The sequence below is a fragment of the Odontesthes bonariensis genome, chromosome 3 (genome assembly GCF_027942865.1).
Source record: "Odontesthes bonariensis isolate fOdoBon6 chromosome 3, fOdoBon6.hap1, whole genome shotgun sequence".
NCBI lineage: Eukaryota > Metazoa > Chordata > Actinopteri > Atheriniformes > Atherinopsidae > Odontesthes > Odontesthes bonariensis.
This window is the reverse complement of record NC_134508.1, coordinates 43644444-43665818: the sequence shown is the minus strand read 5'-3', so window position 1 is coordinate 43665818 and position 21375 is coordinate 43644444. Positions and strand designations below refer to the sequence as shown.

At 45.2% G+C, this 21375-nt stretch overlaps 1 protein-coding gene across 4 annotated transcripts in view; it reads right to left on the bottom strand.

Annotated features, from left to right (window-relative positions):
• Positions 1-21375, bottom strand: part of LOC142377607 (calcium-dependent secretion activator 1-like) — a 452862-nt gene that overhangs the window by 249270 nt on the left and 182217 nt on the right. For all 4 annotated transcript variants that reach the window (XM_075461876.1, XM_075461875.1, XM_075461877.1 and 1 more), the window contains one exon: positions 20879-21035. In XM_075461876.1, coding sequence (XP_075317991.1) covers positions 20879-21035 — 157 coding nt within the window. The remainder of the gene's footprint in view (positions 1-20878; positions 21036-21375) is intronic.

Genomic DNA, 21375 nt, shown 5'->3' with positions numbered 1-21375 from the left:
TATATTCTTAGATTAATATTTCATAGCCCATTTAGCTTCTCTCACGAGGAACTGGTTGATCTGCTGCCCTCCAATAAAAGTCTTGGAATTAAACCTCCTGCATCTGCGTCCTCTGGGTGTGACACTATGACCTGTGGGGTTCCCCAGGGGTCAATCCTGGGACCCGTACTGTTCAATCTGTGGCCCATTCCATTAGGCCAGCTAATACGCAGCTATAATGTGTCCTACCATAACTATGCAGATGACACTCAGATCTACGTGTCACTGACGGCAGGAGAACACGGGCCTGTAGATACATTGTGTCGCTGCATCGAACAGATCAGTGTGTGGATGCAAAACAATTTCCTCCAGCTAAACTCAGACAAAACTGAAATCATTGTCTGTGGCCCACAGAAACAAAGAGAAAGTGTTATCAGTCACCTTGAGACTCTCTCTCTAAAACCTAACTACCAGGTTAGAAATCTCGGGGTAATATTGGACTCAGACCTGAACTTTAACAGCCACATTAAATCAGTAACATCAGCAGCTTTTTACCATCTAAAAAACATTGCCAGAATCAAAGGAATAAACCAGACTTAGAGAGACTGATCCATGCGTTTGTCTCCAGCAGGTTAGACTACTGTAACGGCCTGCTCACTGGGCTCTAAACGGGCTGTAAGACAGCTGCAGTACATCCAGAACGCTGCTGCTCGAGTCCTGACCAGAACCAGGAAATACAACCATATTAGTCCAGTGCTCAGGTCTCCATACTGGCTTCCTGTCGCTCAGAGAATAGACTTTAAAACAGCTCTGCTTGTGTACAAGTCTCTTCATGGTCAAGTGCCAAAGTATATCTCTGACATGTTAGAGCATATGAACCAACTCGGACTCTGAGAACCTCAGGGAGGGGTCTCCTGCTGGTGCCCAGAGTAAGGACTAAACAAGGTGAGGCTGCGTTTCAGTTTTATGCTCCTAACATCTGGAACAGTCTTCCAGAAGATGTGAGACAGGCCTCAACTCTGACAATGTTTAAATCCAGGCTGAAAACAGTTCTGTTTAGCTGTGCATATGACACCTGAAAGTGTTTTATCTGCACTCTTCGCTTTTAAATTAATTAATTAATGATTAATTTTTATATTTTTCTTTTTTCCCCCTCTTCTTTGATTGCTTTTAACTGTGTTTTAATTTTTATCTTTTAAATGCCTTGTCTTTATGTAAAGCACATTGAGTTGTCTGTGGTATGAAATGCGCTATATAAATAAAGATGCCTTGCCTTGCCTTGCCTTGCCTTACGGTTTACTTACGCTATGCAGCCAATCAGAGCATTGATAGTGCTTTCATATGTGCCCTGCCCATACGCGCCGTGCAGGTTAGCTAGCTAACAACAGTGCGGCGGAGTTAAGAGTTAAGAGACGCAACCCCGCAGCACCAGCGACACATCCACTCACCAAGCCAAAGTAAAAAAGAAATGCGGTTCTTTTAGGATGGAATGGCTGTCTGAGTATGGGCAAATAGAAGAACAAGCGGTGAAACTGGGTGAAATTTTTTCTTTTTTGAGTGAGAAAGGTCAACTCTTTAAAACATGCAGGCTGCAAACATGACTCTTCCCATGGCCAAAGCATGACTCTCACATATAACATATAACATACTACACATCTAATGAACAACAAGATTTTTGTCTTTTTCATTTTAAGTGGGCCAAATCACTTATATCAAAAGTAAACTAATGAAAATTGCTGGTGTGATTTGATTCTTTTAATAAGCCAGGTAACTTGCTATGATCCAAGGTTTTGAACAGGTGTGATACTGGTGTGTGGCCACAGCGTGCACATCTGATGTTGCTCACAGTGGTCCTCAGTGTGCTCAGGGAGCTGGTGTGTATGCCCAGACACATGAAAAAGTAGAGGGAACATTGGTTGTAAGCCTTATCCAAGTCCACAAAACATATGTATACTGCCTGGCCTGCATCTGGGGCTCAGCCTGGCTTGGCTCAAAAAAGCCAAAAGACGTCACCTATGGAGGGAAACATTAGCCCCTTTCACACTGACGAATAACCCGCGTTTAATCCGTGAATTTAGCGTGTCCGCTGTTGCGTTCACACTGCCGACCCGGGCTGCCGCGTCAACTCGACTCGCCTTTCGACCCGCGTCGGACCCTAGTCTTTTTACCGAGCCGAGTTTGGTGTGAACGCAATCGACGCGGGTCGGACGTGGGCCTGGCGTGACGTGAGGAGTTTAATAGACAGAATGGACAGCTGATTCAGAACAACAGCGACAGGTGAGGACAAGTTTTACTCTGTTTTAGCCTACATCAAGTTCGAGACATTTTTGAAGATGGCCAACTGGTGAGACAAGGAGGTCCGCGAGCTCCTCAGCCTCCGAGCAGAGGACGTTATTTACCGCCACATTTCGGGCACTATAGTGCTCTTGTATTCTCCGCATATGTTCTTCGGCGGCATCCCACGTTGTAACCATCCACACCCCGTAAAATAACATCTCCATGAACTGCAAATACAATTGCACAAACGAGTCCTCAAGGTGTATTTAACCCTACCTCCGATGCATGGCTTGTGTCTACGTCATTGTACACGCCCAGTATTTTCTGTGTTTCTTGTGACGCTCTGCCACTAGGCAACGCCCCCTGAACTCGGCTTCAGGCGACACGGGTCACCAACACGCCAAGCGTTCACATTGCTTGACGCGGGTCGAAGGTGCAATTTGGACCCGCTAAGGTAGCGGGTCGCAGTGTGAAAGGGGCTATTGAAGGCGGTCATTTTAGGAGGTTGATGCTGAATACCTTGGTGTTGGTATTTACCCTGATTAGCGAGAGGGTCAAATTTCTGTGTCTGCAAATTATGGGAGGTAGGGCTCTGATTGTGGTTTTTGCTAATGCATTGAGCAGCACTTCAGAGTACCAGGGGCCTCATGTACAAAGGGTGCGTATGCACAAAAAAGTTGCGTACGCTCTTTTTCACGGCAACATTCAAATGTATCAAGAGTGAAATGACCGTGGAAATGTGTGGTGCCTCACGCCAACTTCATGGCTGGCGTATGCACTTTTCTACAGCTGCTGATTCTTTGGCGACACTTAGAGGTGATGTTGAGAAACTGTTATAATGAATAAATATGAAAACAATTAGTCCTCAGACTGAGTGATGTGCACATTTGAGACACATGAACAATTAATACTAATGACCAATTAACACACCCATGTGTCTGCAATTGCACGAGTAGATATAAAAGCCCTGTGCCCATACAGGTGATGACCACACAGGGGTTCCTAGCAACAGGAGCATTCCAGAGGGAGCTGGCCAACCGTTTGAGAATGTGCCAGTCGACCCAAGCCGAGCTATGCCAGCATTGGGGACAAAAATATCCCGGAACTATCTCACACCTGATCCCACACATCTCAACCAGGTTCAAATTCAGGACCTTCGTATGAAAAAAGTAAGAGAAATTTGGAATAAAAATACGAATTGTCTCCTTACCCTGCAGTATCAGTGTGAGCGACTCTGTGAAGATAACAAAGCTCGAGAAGAGGATTGAAACGCTGCAAGACATTTGTAACAACGAGGAATTTATTGACTATTATAGCTCCTGTGCAGGTTGTGGAGCCTTCATGTGCCAAAGGACTAACTCAGATCTTTCTACACGGGATCACAGCTGATGTGGAATCTCACACTGCAGACCTGGCTGACACACTTCCCTGGATGTGTCCAAATGACACTGGAATATCTGGTGAAGCTCCCAAACCGGACGGTCCGACTGATATCTCCCACTGGAACAGTGTTAGTGCCAAACCAAAGTCATCAACCCCAGCCAGGATCTGGTCTCGTGTTGTCCGTCGCAGAGGTAAACCCAGCACCAAAACTAAACCTCCAGCACTCACTCCGCCACCTGAAGTTCTGTTGCATAAAAGATACGATTTGTTGATTTAAAATAGAGTGTGTGATGATGAATGTAACCCAAACATGAAGACAAACAAAATAAATGGCCCCAAAACTCAGCCAGGGCTGACCAGATCATCAGGAGAAGCCCAAATCGCACAACCAAGGTGAGGACTACAGAAGCGATCGACACCTCCACACAAAAAGCAATAGACACCATTCTGATCGGGGACTCTATAACACAGCATGTCAGAATGGCAAAGACGGAAAATATAACTTTTTCTGATACATCAGTCAGGGAACTGATAGATATTTTGCCGACCATTCTGTCTACTCATCCAGATGGCACGAGGATCATTGTCCACACAGGGTCTTCTGATATTCTGAGAAGGAAGACTGGCTCTGAGATCCTGAAGAAAGACTTTTCTCTGCTGTTGGAGAGACTGTGTCACTATGGAGCACACCGGCTCTCCATTTCACGCCCCATTCCTACTGTGGGTAAACAAATTGAACTTTTCAGCAAACTTCTTGGCCTGAACACATGGTTGTCAAATGCATGCATCGCCCATGGGATTAAGTTCATTGATAACTTTAATATCTTTTGGAACTGTAAGGAGCGTTTCAGACCTGATGGCGTGCATCCAAATCGAACTGGATGCAGATTACTTGGTGCACACTTACGTCATGCTGTTGCACGGCAAACCCAAACATGACTGTACAGATTAGACTGAAGGACACAGCAGCGAGGCAAACAACCCCCAGCCCTCCCCCCTCACCAGACCCTTTACTCCGCATCACCCAAGGTCTCCGAAGGATGTCTATATCCCAGCCAGGACTCCAGCGACCACCATCAACTGAGAAACGCAAGGCACCCCCTCCTCCTCCTCTTACATCATCTGTCCTGGCAGAGCAGGACACAAGGGGATGTGCAGGATGTTCAAGGAGCAGCAGAACAGGGTCCCTGCTATAGTAGTCCTACTACTGACAGCTGTTCTGAGAACAAGCTGGGGCCCAATAGGATTCCTGTATTAGTTAGTAAAAGAAGGAATCGAAAACAGTCAGCCTGCTGGGTGAATCTATCTAATCTGTTATCGGTAACACGTACAACTCAGAATACAACAGAGACCAGTGTAAACTCCACAAAGCTAGCCTTACTTAATATTAGATCTCTGTCCAATAAGTCACTGTTAGTTAATGACTTCATAATTTCGCACAATTTAGATTTCCTTTTTCTGACAGAAACATGGTTAACAGAGAAAACAAGTGCTACTGTTCTTAATGAAGCAGCTCCCCCAAACTTTAGTTTTATGGATAAATGCCGAAATGGGAGGAAAGGTGGGGGGGGGGGGCTGCCTTATTTAAAGATACATTCCAGGTTAAAGATATCTCATTTGGTAAATTCACTTCTTTTGAATATCTTAGTTTTATTTTAAAGGGTGTTCCTAAAATCCTGTTCTTAATCATTTACAGATCTCCAGGATACTGTGCAAGTTTTATTGATGAATTTTCAGCTGCGTGCTTTAAAGCAGACTGCAAGAAAGCTGGAAAGACAGTGGCGTTCCTCTAATTCAGAAGAGTCTCAATTAGTCTGGAAAGATAGTTTAATAACCAAGGGCATAAGTTTGCATAGGGACCATAGGGACAAGTTACAACCAAAGTTTGGGAAAGACAGAGTTGTCCCTAATATTTTTGACAATATTGTAATATAATTTTTTTTTTTGCATAATCCATCAAATATAATATTTTTCACAAACTCATTCATAGAATTAAGCATTTGTTGAGAACTATTTTTCCAACATGCCCTTTCGTCGCAATGTTCAGTGTAACCTGCATTGCAACAAGGTTAGATATGCTGCCTTTTGATTGGCTGAGGGGTCAGCCCATGAATGTGTCATGTCTGTAATTTTGTCATGTTTTATGTTCCTGGTTAGTTTTTAGTTTTTTTCCATGTTTTCCTCAGTTTCTTCTGCTCTGCAATCAGCTTCACCCATGTCACCTGTTTTTCTCCCCTCAGCTGCCTTCACTCACCAATCTCCCTCCTCAGTATTTAGTTTCCAGGTTTTTACACGCCCATTGCCAGATCCTCGCTGTCACTGATGCCATGTCACAGCATTTCATGTCAAGTCAGGTGTGTCCTTGTGCTTTTTTCGCAGTCATAAGCCGCTTTCGGACAGAGTAGTTATAAGAACGCAGTTATCAGAACTGTCCTACTCGAATTTCGTTCTGATAACTGTCCTTCCCCAGCGGAACTGTTTCAGTCTGCATTCGCACATGAGTCGGGACCAGGTCGGGACTGATGCGGCGCGCGCAGCCGTCTGCGTCAGTGACGTGTTACTTTAGCGCCACATTCAACAACAAAACAAAACAAAACGGTAAAAGTAAGGAGAGAAGAAAAAACACCACAAAGAAGCTAATATGGAGAGCGGGGAGGCCACCGTGTTCATGGTCTGCATGATGGTGATATTAATCATGGACGATCAGATCAGGCGTCTAACATGGAGGCTGGAAGAGCTCACAGAGAGAGTCAGGAGACGATACTTTTTCATTTCATGAAGGAAGAAAGGAGAGCAGAGCGCCTCAGACAAAGGAGACAAAGTGTAAGTTTAACTTATTAAACACGTGCCGGTTTTGTCCGTGTTGTATGAGGAAACATTTCAGCCGTGATAGCATGACATGGGGGGGAGCTACCGACCACCACACACCTACGTCAAATGCGTTCTATAGAACCATGAAAAGACCCGACCTCGGAGAAGGAGCTGAAATGGTTATAAGAACTGAGGGCGATAGCCCCGAGTTCCTGTATGTCCGAACACGGGAGAAAACGGCCCCGCGGATTAAAAGGTTATTAGAACTGCCAATGGTTCCTACAGAAAGCGGCTATAGTCAGGTTTGTTTTCTCAATTTTTTTTTTAATCAAGTTTTTTCATAAGTGGGTTTTTTGCCTGCTTTTGTTTGAATTATTTAAATAAATCAAGTTTACTTTAAAATATCTGCATCCGGGTCCTTCGTTCACCACGACGCCACAACACACCCTACTGGACAGAAGGTATAAAGCCCTTCTCGTCACCGCTCTTGACGAAGAGACGCACTGTGTGGCAGTTGCTGGAAGATGCTGGATTGACAGTAAAATATCAGATTGGCTGTTGCAGACAACCTTGACGCCACAAAATCATGAATTTATTCCTCACATTAATATTCCTTTTGGTCTAAACATTTGTGCCTGTGTTTCTGCTTTGTAAATAGAAAGTGTCCCAAAAAAGAAAAGAGACATCAAAAGTTATTTCACCACCCAGAGTGTAAGTAGTAGCTAACTACCCACACTATGCTAGCCTTCTAGGCTAACAAACACCCATTCTACTATGGAAAAGTGTCATTGAGGTGTTATGGTGTGAATTTAATGTAGACTAGTAGGCTAGTTTTATTTTACATTATCATTTTTTTTTTTTATCAGGATATGTTTTTATCTCTCTATTTTTTAATTATAAACAAAGTTGGTCCCATTACGCCCTTGTTAATAAGGTATAAGAAAGCCCTTTGTAAGGCTAGAACTGCTTATTATTCATCATTGATAGAAGAGAATAAGAATAATCCCAGGTTTCTCTTCAGCACTGTAGCCAGTCTGACTAAGAGTCTGAGCTCTGCTGAGCCAGTTATTCCTTTAACTCTCAGCAGTGATGATTTCATGAGCTTCTTTATCAATAAAATTGTTTCCATCAGACAGAAGATTGATGGAATCCTTCCCACTATTATCAGTGATGTATCATCAAGTACAGCAGCTTTAGAAGTATCTTTAGAACCTGATTTGTTTTCAGACGGCTTCTGCCCAGTTGATCTCTCTGAACTAACAACAGCAATAGTCTCTTCTAAACCATCAACTTGTGTTTTAGACCCAATCCCAACCAGACTGTTCAAGGAGGTTTTCCCCTTAATTGACACTTCCATATTGGATTTGATCAATCTGTCTTTGTTGACAGGATATGTACCTCAGACTTTTAAGGTTGCTGTAATTAAACCTTTATCTTTACAGCTGTGGAGTCCTTGACAAGACCAGAATAATTCACTCCAGTCCTGAGGTTTCTCCATTGACTTCTTGTCAATCAAATAATTTATTTCAAAATTCAAAATACTCCTTCCTGTTGTAAGTAAGATACGTCGATCCTAAGATCCGACGTATCTTACTGTACACTATTCCCACCACTTGGATATGGTGTTTCCTATATGCTGTACCTGCCTGCTTTCTTACAATCTGCTACTATGTGCTGGACAGTCTCAGAGGCCTCTTAGCACAGCCAGCACCCAGAATTCTCCTGACCTCTTTTGCTCATGTGCTCAGGGCCTGTTCTTGTGCTGCCATGATTGGTGCCTCTGTGCTCAGACCAGGATTTTTAGTCTGATAGGACTTCTTGATATCAGCTACTTCTTCAATCTGTCATTGGTAAACCGAATGCAGAGACTTCTTCCTCTTCCTTCTCCCCTTTTCTGGGCTTCAGCTGCCTGAGGCAGTCATTTAACAATTCATCACTGGGTGTCATCTTGCTGATGTATTCCTGGATCTTTGTTGTTTAATTCTGGATCGTGTCTCTGATCCTCACTAGCTCCATGCCTCCCTCTTTCTGCTTTGAGGATAGTCTCACGGTGCCTGATTTGGAGTGGAACCCTCAGTGCAATGTGAGAACCTTTTATGTCTTGATATCCTCTATGTCCTAAGGCTAGATTGTTATTTTAGCATAGTATCTGATATCGGGTAAAACACATGTTGATGGCTCAGACTTGTTCTTCTCATTTAGGTGACTCTTCAGGACCTGCCTGAGGGACCCCAATCTGTAGCTGTCAAGATCATCTGCGATATCACTTTTTGGTAGTTCAACCCCTTTGGTTGTGATCATCTTATTTCTATCTGATATCTTCTGAATCTATATTCTGATATCTATCTGAACATCCTCTCCATGAGACTGTTATCAGAAAACAGAGTCTCTTCAGTCAAAGGCTTCTTCAGTTTGGATGCAAAACGGACCGCTACAGGAAATCATTCCTGCCCACAGCCATCAGCATCTATAATAACTCCTTGATTTAATTGAGTTACATCAACATTTAATTTCCCTCTGGGATAAATAAAGTATTTTTGAATTTGAATTGAATTTGAATTGAATCATTCAGCTGCTTCTTATCTACTTTGAATGACAACATCCTTGCAGTACATCCTAATGAGGTGTATAAGTGAATCGATGTCACAGCCACTGAGTGTACACTTTGGATGGTTCCTGGCTTTAGTGTAGTAGCATTTTAGTGTACATTTTCAGGCATAAATTCAAAGCTATTGACAGAGCTTGTTTTGTAGTTTCTAGAGCCTCAGGTATGGACTGTTACATTTCTTAGAGTTCTTCATTGTACCATTCTGAAGCTCTGATAGCTGGCTAACCTATATAATCTATATTGCTTTGATTTTGGACTACAACATTTTTCTCCATAAGGGATATTGCTAAGTATCTCTAGGACCACAGCTTATTTATCTCTGTGATGGCCCCAGCAGGCATAGTATGTAGTGCTGCAGTTGCATCTTCTTTTAGGAGGTACAGAGGGCCATACAAGCACCAAGTATCCAGTTTATCCACAATCTTTCATCTCAGGTCAGCTGCCCTTCTGTAAGGATTTTCATTGTTGTGTACCCATTCTCAGTGGTGGAATGATGATGTATTCACCCTGACTTTTCATCTTGTCTCTCCCTTGCCGTAGCATCTTTGTTGAAAGTCATTAATCTGAAATTGTGATGGCGGATTAAATTTCCAAACATTACAACACTAGGTCAAATTTTTTTCTTTTAGTTTAGAAGTTGGAACTAGGGACCACGGCCCTCAGTTCCTATAACCATTTTAGCCAATTCTCAGAGGCTTGGTCTTTTCTGGATTCTATAGGAACACATATGACGTAGGTCAGTGGTTCCCAAACGGTTTGCCTTGAGGCCAGTTCAGGTGTGCCGTGGGATTTTGTGACAACCATACGTTATTATTACATTATACTACACAAAAATAATTATTTTTTAATTTACTATATCAGTCCTTTGTATGCACTCATTTCATAATGCAGAGGCAAAAAATCTATACCTAAAAAACTTCTTTTTTTTTTTAAATCCTCAGAGAGCCCATATTTCGCTGTTAGCGCAGTTGCGCAGGTGGGAATTATGAGACTGTGACATATCAAAGGCTGAAGGACATGATGAAAACAGAGCAAACCACCAACCACCAGAGCAGAGACTGCCGACAACCCACCACCGAAAGAAAAGAGGAAAAAAAACTGTCAGCTGACAGTATCATGAAAGTTACCCGTCTTATGGCTTCAGTTGGACCGGGGGTGTCAGCAATCCTCAGCCCGAGTCCGAGTGCGTCCTGTCGGGAGAAGTTAGCTAATGCTAGCTTAACTGCTAGTTAGCTAATTCTTCTGCATCGGACTACCTAAGCATCTCCCACCAAGCGATTGAGCAACTTCTTCTATCCCCATTACCTGCCTGTGTGAGCTGGCGCTCTCTGCTCTGGTTCACATGAAGAACAACAGGAGGGCACGGGTCTCTGTTGAACAGGACTTGCAGTGGCCCTCTGCTCAGTGTCACCAACACCAAGGATTAAAGAAATCTGACAGGCTCATGTATCTCACTAATTTGTAAGTAGGCAAAATATTTACAATAGCACATGTTTCCATGCTGATTGCTGAAATGTTGCACTGATAATTTGTAGTTTAGGACCATGGACAATGCAGCTTCCTTGCATTGACAGTTCTCTGTGCTGAATTTCCTTTGTCTCATTTTTAATTTTGTGACCTGTCTGGTTTAAATGAATGTGTTGCTGCTGTGATGAAGCCTGATTTGATAAAGTTTCAAATTATTTTTTTAAATATTTTTTTAATAAATATTTAATGAGTAATATAGTTGTCTTTGTCACATTTTATTTGGCATTAGTAAATAATTTTGCATATTTACAGATATTTTACAGGATCTGAGTGATAACACGTGTTATAAGGGCTATTTTGCACAATAGGTGGGCCTTGAGATTTTTACTTGGTGTGCCTTGGGCACAAAAAGTTTGGGAACCACTGACGTCGGTAGTTGGTAGCTCCACCCCTTGTCAGATTTCCGCTTCTTCATGTTCCTAATCTGCTCAACGTAAACAGCAGAATAACGTCTTAAATGTTTCCTCTCCTTCCTTCATGAAACCAAGAAGTATGGCCTGCGCTCCATCCTTCGTCTCCTGACTCTCTCTGTGAGCTCTTCCAGCCTCCATGTTAGACGCCCCATGTGATCGTCCATGATTAATATCACCATCATGCAGACCATGAACATGGTGGCCTCCCCGCTCTCCATGTTAGCTTCTTGGTGGTGTTGTTTTCTTTTCTCCTTACTTTTCGTGTTTTTGTTTTGTTTTGTTGTTGAGTGTGGCGCTAAAGTCGCAGACGGCTGCGTCGCATCAGTCCCTATCAAGGTCCCGAATCATGTGCGAATGCAAACTGAAACAGTTCCCCTGGGGAAGGGTAGTTCATAGAACAAAATTCAATGTGGACAGTTCTTAGAACTGCATTCTTAGAACTTCTCTGTCCGAATGTGGCTCATGTCTTCTTAGATTGGGATTGATGGTATAGTGGCATTCCAGCAATGTGATATTCTCTGCTGTAGTCCATGAATGTCTGCATTTACGGAGCTGCTTACAGATAGCATTGTTTCTGTAATGTGATTGACTTGTCAATTATAGTGCACCTTCAAAATTGAAAAAAAAACCTACAATACAGAACGTTGGTAACAGTTATAATAATTTCTGTTGAAGATTTATAGCTGTTGTTGAATCCCTCAATTGTCACTGAAATCAGTCCTGTGAATGTGAGATGTACTTGTGGCCTGGAGCAATTCTCATACAGACAGTGTGTCTGAGAACAGGACCAGGAGTGTTTGCCAGAATAAAATGTCCAGGTCTTGATGCTGGTTGCTGCAGGCCAGCCATCTCTCTAATGAACTGCATGCACTTGCCTGCAGAAACAATGTGTAGCTGTCTGTGGTCTGTAAAGGATACACTCAATGCAGACTCAATCTGCAGGGTGCTAATTATCCCAGCGGAATCTTTCCCCTTTTCAGCCTGTCAGTTGGGTGTCAAGGAGAAGGCAGAGCGCAGTCCACTTATTTGGCCTAACTGAGTTAACTGTAAATAGCTTGTTATGCTCACTTGTATGTGTCATCAAATTGGCCAAGTTCAGATTTGCTGCACATTATCAGCTGTGTGAAAGCAACGAACGTGCATAGTATTGGACATGGTTACACCAGAGCTGACAGTAATAAATTGACAGTAACCCCATCCCCACATCCAGTATATGCATTAAAGCCTCTTTTGACATAGTTACATATATTTGCCATTATTTACATATATATTTTCATTGTATATATACTTGTGTAGTTTTTGCACAAATTCAAATATGTGGAAATTAATTCAGTAAAGACAAAAAAAAGTCTCAAGAGCTCCTGAATGACCAACCTTAAATATTTAGAGTCTCTATAAGTAACTGGTTGACAGTATTTTGGGGGTAACATTTATTTTTTGTTTTTTCCAAACCTGCTTCATAATGTAGTGAATGAAACGGTACCAAATGTTGCTTGATCATTGACTTAACATAGATGGCTTAAGAATATCATACATTTTTAAGTGGAAACAAAGATAGGGAATGACATGAATATAGTCCAATGAATTTTAAAAAATGAAATAAAAGAAAAAAATGAAATATACTATAATAGTGTAAACTGTACAGTGCATACAGTGGTCAATGTTTATCAGTGGGTGATAAAACCCTATACAATACAGACCCAAGTCATAAGCATCTTTGCTGAAGTTTAAAAAAAAAAAAGAAAAAAGTATTTATCAGCCATCAATTATAAAATACATCAATCAATTCCAGATGACTCCACAAGGTTTTAACCTTAATTTAAGTAAATCCACAAGTTTGGAAAGAGCTACTAGGAATAAATATGCACATTTAACTACATAGAGCACAGTTTTGCTTCAAATGTGAATAATATATCCACTCTTCCGACTTCCTGCACATTCTCCTCCCTTGAGGTTAATGATGCCACGGAGTCCATCTGCTCTACACTGAGCTCTTGTCTGGATAGTCTGTGTCCTCTATCCACCAGACCCGCTCGATCCTCCCGGTCCCACACTTGGGTTAATGATATTCTCCGATCTCTGCGCACCAACCTCAGAGCTGCCAAAAGGAAATGGCACAAATCAAAAGATCCTGCAGATCTAACTAAATTCCAGGCACTGCTGTCACCATTCTCATCCAGTGTCACTGATGCAAAAAAGATTTTCTACATTGACAAGATTCAAAGTACTACTGACACCCGGACACGCCACCCAGCTCCTGGTGCAGGCCATGCTCATCTCCCGCCTTGACTACTGCAACGCTCTCCTAACTGCTCTCCCAGTCTGTGCCGTGAAACCGCTGCAGATGGTCCAGAACACGGCGGCGCGTCTGGTCTTCGATCAGCCGAAAAGAGCACACGTCACCCCTCCTTTCATGGAACTCCACTAGCTACCCTTAGCTGCCTGCTAAGACAATCCAGACTCTTTTCATGTGTCGTTCCACGATGGTGGAATGACCTACCGAGCGCTACCAGAACAGGGGCGTCCCTGAATATCTTCAAGAAACTCTTGAAGACCCAGCTCTTCAGAGAGCATCTCCTATCCTAGCACTGACCCTGTACTTCCCTCTATGCCTGCACTCTATCTCTACACTGCAGACATCCCAAGTTCCAAAAACTCATTTCAGGGAGATGCTTATCGAACCCCCGCCCCATACAGACACACTTAAGGCCAGCAACTTTTCACCAACTGTTTATTCACTAACGGTAATTAATATAATATAATAATTAGGCCTATCATTTCTACATATTTTCTTTAATTAATTTACGCTTAATTTATTTTGCCTATTTATCAACATATTAAATTGGGGATTTTTTAAAAGGCTTAGACAGGCTGGATATAGATAGTTAGATACTGTAGCTGGCTAGTTAGATATAGGCCTACACAATTTAGTAACTAAATGTGTATTGATACTTTAAATAAGTCTTTGATATGTTTTGCTTTAGAAACATATCAAAGACTTATTTTAGAAATAAAATGCAGATGATGGCACGTTCAACCTACCTCCACATGTTTTACAGTCATTAAGTCCGCCTTGGGCAATACTGAAGTCACTATTGCATACAGTGCACCTCGCCACAGTGTTATCATTCTTCACCTTCTCTAGACATGGATATACTTTAGTATATTCTGCTGTAAAATGAGTCTTATATTTTCGTTTTTACCCTCTGCCATTTGGCAGGATACACAGTTTTGAGTGGTAACTTAGGTGACTGTCAGAGAGTAAATCGAAGCCCTCCCACACCGAATGTTATTGGCTTATTTTGCTGACTAAACCAATCAGCGCGCCCTCTGACAAGCAGTCGCCGAACGCTCGTTGAACAGAGCATCGCTTTGGACAGATACGCACAGGTGTGGCCTGGTTGACAGTTTGGGGGACTTGTGGGTGGAGCTGTCTTGCGGTGTTGGGCGTGGTCTCTTGGTGGGCATGGGGGGGTGGTCGCTGGCTCTGGGTTGGGTGGCCGCGCCGCTCTGGCGTGGGTTGTAGTGCTGGGCCTGGGTCCTGGTGTCTGGGCGCTGCCTTGCGCCCCGGGGGGTGCCCTGCCTGTGCCCGGGGGGGTCTGGTTGCCCTGGGCACGCCGCCGTGAAGGTGGGTCGGTGCGGGTCCTGGTGTCGGGCTGGTTGCTCTGGGGTCTCTGATGTGCCTGCAGACTGTTCTTTGTTAGGGTGGGGTGGCGTGCGGTGGGGTGTGGCGGTGCTTCTCCCCTGTTGGGGGCGGCTTGGGTGGGCCTGGGTGATGATGGGTCTCAGGCCCGGGCTGTTATGACTGGAGTGATTGTGTGGTTTGTTTGTTGTTTATTTGTTTTTGTTTGTTGTGTTCTGTTTTGTTTTGTTCTTTTCTTTATGTGTAGGGGCCGTCTGGGGTGGGGCGGGTGGGTGCCTTCGGGTTGCCAAGTGGCTCCCCGAATACGCTGCGGGCCCCGGACCTGGTGAACATCGAGCCCTCCTGCTCTGTGGCGGATCCCAGGAAACAGGGGTGCCTATTGCAGCCATTTCTTGGCTGCCCTCTCCGGGGGAGCCTCTCTCCCCCGGTCTTCTAGATACCAATACCCCTCTCCCTTCTGGCTCCTGTACACAGCACACATTCACACACGTAGGGTTTGAGGGCGGGTGTGTTCTGTGGGGGGCAGCGGATGGGTCCACGTAGGTGGTCCCATTTGCTGCACTCTGCAGCCCCCCGCCCTTGTTTTAATTACACCTTAGACATTACTAATCATGAGACACACACACACACACACACACACACATTAGGTTTTGGGGGGCGATAGCACTGAGTGGTATCTGGTGGGCGGGGCTCTTTGGGTATGTAGGCTGCCCGGAGGGCCACGCTCCCAGTTCCACAAGGTTGCTTGCCCCTCAATTTTAAATCCTCACTATTAGAAAATATCAAAGAGCCAGAGGGGAGAGGGGAGGGGTCTTCCCGCACCCCTGTTGCCTGGTTGCTGCCTGGGGCGGGGGGGCCAGGAGGAGGAGTTGTCCTGCTGGTTCGGGGTCTGTGGTGGCTGGGGGGCTGCTGGCCCCCGGATGTGCCCGCTATGCCACACTCCAGCGGAGGTGGGGGATGGATGCATGTGCTGTGCGAGTGTTTGTGGATGTTTTTTTTTTTTTTTTTTTTTTTTCTTTCTTTATGTATGTATTTCTTTATTTTATTATTTTTTATTATTATTATTATTATTATTATTATTATTATTTTCTCTTATATGATTTATGGGGTGACTGGGTCTGGGTCTGGGTCCTGCTGTCCTCTGGCCTGCTTGTGCTGTTCCTGATGGGGGGGGGGGGGGCATTGCTTCTCCCCGCTGTTCGCGGCCTCACCCACCTGTGGGCACGTCTTGACCGGGGTGCTTGCCCAGGGGCACTGGGGCAGGCGCTGGCCCACTGCGGTTGGCTGTCTGGGGCGCCTGGCCCTCTCGGGTGTTGGGCGGGGCCCCTGCCGGGGGGTTTTGGTGGCGCTCGGGCTCGCGGGGGCCGGTTCCGGCGCGCGGCCCATGTCTGGGTGGCGGGGGCCTGGCGGGGCTGGTAGGCTGCCGCCTCTGGTCGCCGGGGGGGCTCTGCCCGATGCTTGTGGGGGCTCTGTCTGGGAGCTTCCTCTGCTGTCTTCTGGGGGGATGCTTGGTTGTCCCTATGATGGGCTTCCCGGGTTCTGTGCTCCTTGGGGGCTGTTGGTGGCCTGGGTCTGGGGGCCCTCTCGGCCTGCTTCTGATTGCTGGGAGGGGGGGGGGGGGGGGGGATTGTGCCACTATACACTGATATTTAAGCATGGTTATTATGTGGGACCATCTACGTGTATTGCATGTTCATGCACACACACTCACACTCTCATTCATTAGCCCAGTAGCATGCTCACTAAGCAGTTGTGCTGTGCTGTGGTTTAAGGTCACCTGTGTATCATATGAGATTGCTGCTGCTTGTGTTTGTTTGTGTGTTTGTTCTCTGCTTGTCTGCTTACAGGTGCTCCTGGTGCTTCTAAGGTTGGATTCCCCACAAAAGCCGTGAATCGTCTTCAGTTTTGTTTTTACAGGTGTTGCAGCTGGTTGTCGGATTTTTCATTGTTTTTTATGTTTGTCTCTTCATGTTTCTGTTCTTTTTTTCTCTTCTTCGCTTTCCCTCTCTCTCTGTCCCCCGGTCCGGCACTATTATCATATCATGTTAAATATTGTAACAAAAATAAATAAATAAAAATGAGGAGTTGATGGGCGTCAAGGGGAGCTTTACATTCATAAAGCTTCCCTTGGCATAGCAAATGTGTTTAGCATAAACGGTATTCAGATTACAATTCTGCTGCCATAATGCTGGACAGAACAAGGGGAAAAAAAAAATAAAAAAAGATACGCACAGGTTTCACCCCCCCCACCTCTTTCTCGTGCCTGTGCAGTCGAAACGTGCATGGTGCACGAGTTATTGTATTGCCTGCACGCTCTCACTCGCATTGAAAAAAAAAAAAAAAAAACACTCCCTCGAATAGTCTAAAATCCGGGATATTTTATTTGACTCGCGGGCATCCGTGATTAACTATCAATATCAGGGAGACTCCCGGAACTTCCGGGAGACTTGGGATGTCTGACACTAGTGGTTTCCTTCTACGTAGCTTATTGTTAGAGCTTTGATGTTAGCTGTAATGTTATATCCTCAAGTCGCTCTGGATAAAAGCATCTGCTAAATGCAGAAACATAAACATAAAAATAATATTGAATGTTTCTAAGTTGTGTGTGATCTCAACATTAGTTGAAAGACTTGCAGAGGGATTGCCATTTAGACTGAGATGGCAACATAAATGAAGACAAAACAGTGATCCGAACTATTTTAAGTCACAGGTGCTGTAGATGAGAAGAAATCATTTGTATTGGTAAAGCTATAACTGCAAACATTGTTGCCATATTTGAAAGCCACATCTCTGTTTTGTTATTTCTCTTGGCAAAGTTGCATGACCCTCAAATTATTCTATGAAAAATGGAGATTTGTGGAACCATGCATTTTTGGAAATTTCTCTCACATTGTCTTACAAATAGTATCTAGACACAACATCCAGACAATACTATTTTCAAACATCTGTCAAAGGAATAGGGGACCCTAAAACCCTATTTAAAAAAATAATTGTGCTGCGCCAAGCTCTTTCATGTGTAAAAGACATTGCAGTTTTCATACTTAAAGAGGGAGCTGTCAGAAAATCTGAGATGTATGTACACCAGGAAATAAGATGTATAAAAGATGTGCACATCTGATTCTATGCATGGAACTAAGTAACATTCCTACCAAAGCCTACTACTATTACTACTTAAGTTGCAGTAACATAGTGTAGCCCTAATGATAACTATTGTCATAAACTCCACCACATGTCCAATTTAAGTCAAGTAGGCCCGAGTGTGCTCAGCAGCTCTATGGCAGCTGTCACCCATGTGGAGTCTAACTGAGTCATTAGTTCAGACTTTGTCAGAGCCTCACAAATGCTGTGCTGGGTCATATAAATGAATTATTAATACCATAAAAAACATTTGCAATGAGTTGAATATTATGAGTGATGTACTTGGCGACCTATGTGTTCATTAAAGAAACTTGTTAATGTCAGGTTTGGGATTGAGGGTGAAGGGAGGACACGGATGCGGACTTCAAAGGTAAAGGGTGATTTATTTTCCAAAAACAAAGTAACAACAAAAGCCGGATTAAAAAAAAACAAACTGACAAAATAAGGAACTAAACATGGCATCGATAAATAAATAAATACTTAATTTGGCAAAAACGTGGAACATGGGAAGCAAGGCAGGCAGGCAGGTCAGGTAGGGGTATCATGGGTAAGGGTAAGAATCTCACAAGGAAAAAAAAGGACTGAGAACTTATATAGGGAGTGAGCGTGATTGGGGACAAGGTGCAGCTGGAGGGGAATAAACAGGTGCAGTGCGTGAACTAATTAACAGGGTGCAGGGAAAACTAAGACATGAACAAAAAAAACTAAACATGGATTCAAACTTTTTTGATTAAACTCAAAAACTTGACCTAAAGCATGAAACTAAAAACAAGTCCATGGGCGTGACAGAGCCCCCCCCCCCTCAAGGGGTGGATCCCAGACATCCCTTAAAAGTCCAAGGGTGGGTGGGAGGGAGGGGCTCGAAGCCGGTCAGGCGGGGGACCAGAAACAGGCATGTGGTACCGGCTTCGGGCAGCAGGAGGCGGTGGTCTGGCGGACGCCCAGACCTCTGACGGCGTGGCAGGAACAGGCAGTGGTCTGGCGGACGCCCAGACTGCAGACGGCGTGGCAGGAACAGGCAGTGGTCTGGCGGACGCCCAGACCGCAGACGGCGTGGCAGGAACAGGCAGTGGTCTGGCGGACGCCCAGACCGCAGACGGCTTGGCAGGAACAGGCAGTGGTCTGGTGGACGCCCAGACCGCAGACGGCGTGGCAGGAACAGGCAGTGGTCTGTTGGATGCCCAGACGGCGTGGCAGGAACAGGCAGTGGTATGGCGGACGCCCAGACCACAGACGGCGTGGCAGGAACAGGAGGTGGTCTGGCGGACGCCCAGACCGCAGACGGCGTGGCAGGAACAGGCAGTGGTCTGGCGGGCGCCCAGACTTCTGACGGCGTGGCAGGAACAGGTGGTGGTCTGGCGGACGCCCAGACCGCAGACGGCGTGGCAAGAACAGGCGGTGGTCTGGCGGACGCCCAGACCCCCGACGACGTGGCAGCAGGCGGTGGTTTGGTTGGCACCCAGACACCCGTCGACGTGGCAGGAGGAGGAGCCGGGGACCGTCCGATGGTCGGCCGGACGTCCGGCGGGGGGGGAGCCCCCCCTTTAAGGGATGGATCCCAGACATCCCCAATGTCTGGGGGTGGGAGGGAGGGGCTCGAAGAGGTGAGTCCATGGGCCGGGACCCCATAGGCTCTGAGGCTTTGTCGGGCCCTGTAGCCTCTTGGTCAGGCCCTGTGGCCTCTTGGTCAGGCCCTGTGGCCTCTTGGTCAGGCTCGGGGTCAGGCCCTGAGGTCTCTTGGTCAGGCTCGTGGTCAGGCCCGATGGCCTCTTGGTCAGGCCCTGTGGCCTCTGGGTCCGGCCCTGTGGCCTCTGGGTCCGGCCCTGTGGCCTCTGGGTCAGGCTCGTGGTCAGGCCCTATGGCCTCGTGGTCAGGCATGATGGCCTCTTGGTCAGGCCCGATGAACTCTGGGTCAGGCCCTGGGGCCTCGTGGTCAGGTTCTGGGTCAGGTTCGGGGTTAGGCCCTGAGGCCTCTGTGGCTGGGGCCAGCTCTTGGACGGCTGGGGCCAGCTCTTGGACGGCTGGGGCCAGCTCTTGGATGGCTGGGGCCAGCTCTGGGACGGCTGGGGCCAGCTCTGGGACGGCTGGGTCTCTGGACACTGTGGCCGATGGGTCTCTGGACTGAGAATCTGCGGGCTGAGGTGTAAAAGAGGTGAGGGAGGATGTGCACAGCGTGCCTACCTTCTCTGGTTCCAAACCGAAAAGTTCCATCAGTAAGACACGCTGCACACTCCTCGCCACCTGCTGGAAATCGGGCAGATTCTCAGTCCAGTTGTGGAGAGTCCATTCCACTGAGAGGAAATCCAGCAGTTTATTTGTTGCCTCCAGCCTCTGCCATGAGGTGGTGGTCCAGAAGGCCTCCATTAAGTCCCAGAAGAGATCGGAGTCCGCCGCGTCCATGGCTGGTGAGATTCTTCTGTCAGGTTTGGGATTGAGGGTGAAGGGAGGACACGGATGCGGGCTTCAAAGGTAAAGGCTGATTTATTTTCCAAAAACAAAGTAACAACAAAAGGCGCGGCTAAGCCGGATTCAAAAAAACAAACTGACAAAATAAGGAACTAAACATGGCATGGATAAATAAATAAATAAATACTTAACTTGGCAAAAACGTGGAACATGGGAAGCAAGGCAGGCAGGCAGGCAGGCAGGTCAGAAATAAATAATGCATGGAACACCTAATCCTACCAATTTTATTTCTTCTATTCCCTTTCATCACATCCAAATGATGCTAAATAGCAACTGCATTTGTCAGGGATTTCCTCAGTGGATAGATGGATCTTGGCACCTCCTGTGCTTCATTAATGCCTTTGCGCCTCTGAAAGCTGTGCACTCAGTGACATGCCATATGTCCAGGTCACATGAAATTGGTGTATGATCATTTTTTTTTGTACAGTTTATACATGACTTCACTATTTTCCCTCCCTGTCACAGACCAAAATAGATCTTTATGAAAGTCTAATTGTTGTAGTACAAGTTAATGTCAAAATTGATCTTCACTTGGATAAGGGGAGTGGCTGTTGATTCTATACTTTATCTGCTATAGCCCTATTAATATAATTTATTGTGGTAATGTATTTTTGTCAATAATTTCTCACTTACAGTCCATCCTCAGAACATCGTTAAGCAGCTGAAAGAGAGGGAAACTGTCCCAGCTGTCAGGAGGCTGGATTTCAAGAGCTGTGTCCATGTCGGCCGAATAAAGACATAGGAAGGTCTCGGCATGCTCCACCATCAGGTCAGACCACCATGCAAAGGCCTTAAGATGGGGAGAAGGAATGATAGAAAAAAAAAGGAGAATGAATTCAGGAAGAGGAGAAAAATCACAATCTTGAGAATTAAATAAAGACAATAAGATTAGAAAATGAGACAATTCATACTGTGCAAGTGCTCCGCAATGAACATGTCTATTGTAATTTAAACTTAAAGAATCAGAATCAGAATCAGCTTTATTGGCCAGGTTTGAGCAAACAGACAAGGAATTTGACTACAGTTAAAGAATGCAAGTCTTACCATTAAGGCTGGATATGTAATGTGTAATCTATTGTAAAGTCATTTTTCAAATCAAGTAGTTGCCTCAATGACTTCTCAAGCAATCT